Below are 1,359 nucleotides of genomic sequence, written 5' to 3' on the forward strand. Positions count from 1 at the left end.
GTACAAAATAAAATAAATTTAAAAAACAAACAAACAAACAAACAAACAAACAAACAAACAAAAAAACAACCCCGATTTCCTGTCCTTTCCAACAGCCCATCAGTCGGCTTCCCTGGACAACCTCAGCCTTCAGCCAGGGGAAGGACTCGTCTTCCAGATCTCTGTATCATCCTGGCCGGTCGTCGGATAGACCCCATGACGTCACACCAGCTGGTTGTTTTGATGGACCCCACATGACGTCACATCAACTGAGTGTTTTGAAAGACCTCATGGCATCACACCAACTGATTTGTTGTGATGGATCCCATAACCTGTCCCCGTGGTTTTATGCACCCTGCATAATTTAGCAAAATTTGATCATTTTTTGGGGCATAATTTCTGATTATTTTCCTTTATCATTCTTTGTTTAAAAAAAAACAAAACAGAATTGCATAATTTCACATTTTTGGGCTCAGTTTGCATAATTTCAGAATTTTTCTTTCATAAAAGGACGGGGACAGCATAACGTCACACCATCGGATTGTTTTGAACGATCTCATTACGTCACATGAGCTGATTGTTTTGATTGATCATATAACGTCACACCCGTTGATTTCTTTGATCTCATGTTCCTTTTTGTTAATTTGTAGCCTCTTTAAATAAACCAGTCATGAAATGCACATCACTTTTAACTTAGAGATTGTTTCCCCTTGATCGAGTCTTTTTTTTTCTCTCTTTGCCTTAACCATTAGCCCTTGCATCCCCTGAACATAATCCTCTTTAGACGTTTATCAGGATCACAGAGTGGGCTGGTTGATAGGAAGAATGGTTGCTGGGGGATGTAGTAGCCATCTCTTCGGATCGAACCCATGTCCTCGGCACTGAAGGCGGAGGCCCTAACCGTTACACCGCAGATGCTGGCTGGCGTCGCTGTGATTAGCAAGGATAGAGAAATAAATGTCTTCTTCACACACTTTCTACTTATTTTTTCTTCTTTCAATTATATGTGTTTTTACGTCCCTCTGGGTACAATTTAGATCATTTAGGGGGTGGGCTTCCGACCCTGTCTGTGACAGCATCGCAGCAGAAAGACCGAGATACTCGATAAATATATTTCCTCTCCATCGGCAATCGAACTCGGGCCTTCTTGTTGAAACAGCGAAGCGCCTTGCCGCTACACCACAGTCGCTAGTAGTTAGACTTAGTACATGTACTTCGGTAACTTTTGAACTAAAATAGATGTCTTACACCGACGACTGGCCGCCGCACGCAGAAGACCTGAGTTCGATTCTCGTATTGGGATCTTTATATCGAGTACTGTCAAACCTTGTTGTTCTGAGAGAATGAGAATGGAGAGTGAGAAAGAGAGAGAGAGAGAGA

General features: G+C 42.2%; 1 protein-coding gene across 1 annotated transcript in view; it reads left to right on the forward strand.

Moving 5' to 3' along the window:
- The window catches only part of LOC101859190 (maltase 2), a 7,186-nt gene extending 6,949 nt beyond the window's left edge, over positions 1 to 237 (forward strand). Inside the window, exon 5 of the mRNA XM_013086379.2 lies at positions 127 to 237. Within this exon, the coding sequence (XP_012941833.1) occupies positions 127 to 237 (111 nt within the window). The remainder of the gene's footprint in view (positions 1 to 126) is intronic.
- The last annotated feature ends 1,122 nt before the right edge of the window (positions 238 to 1,359 follow it).

The sequence above is a fragment of the Aplysia californica genome, unplaced genomic scaffold (genome assembly GCF_000002075.1).
Source record: "Aplysia californica isolate F4 #8 unplaced genomic scaffold, AplCal3.0 scaffold00461, whole genome shotgun sequence".
Taxonomy (NCBI): domain Eukaryota; kingdom Metazoa; phylum Mollusca; class Gastropoda; order Aplysiida; family Aplysiidae; genus Aplysia; species Aplysia californica.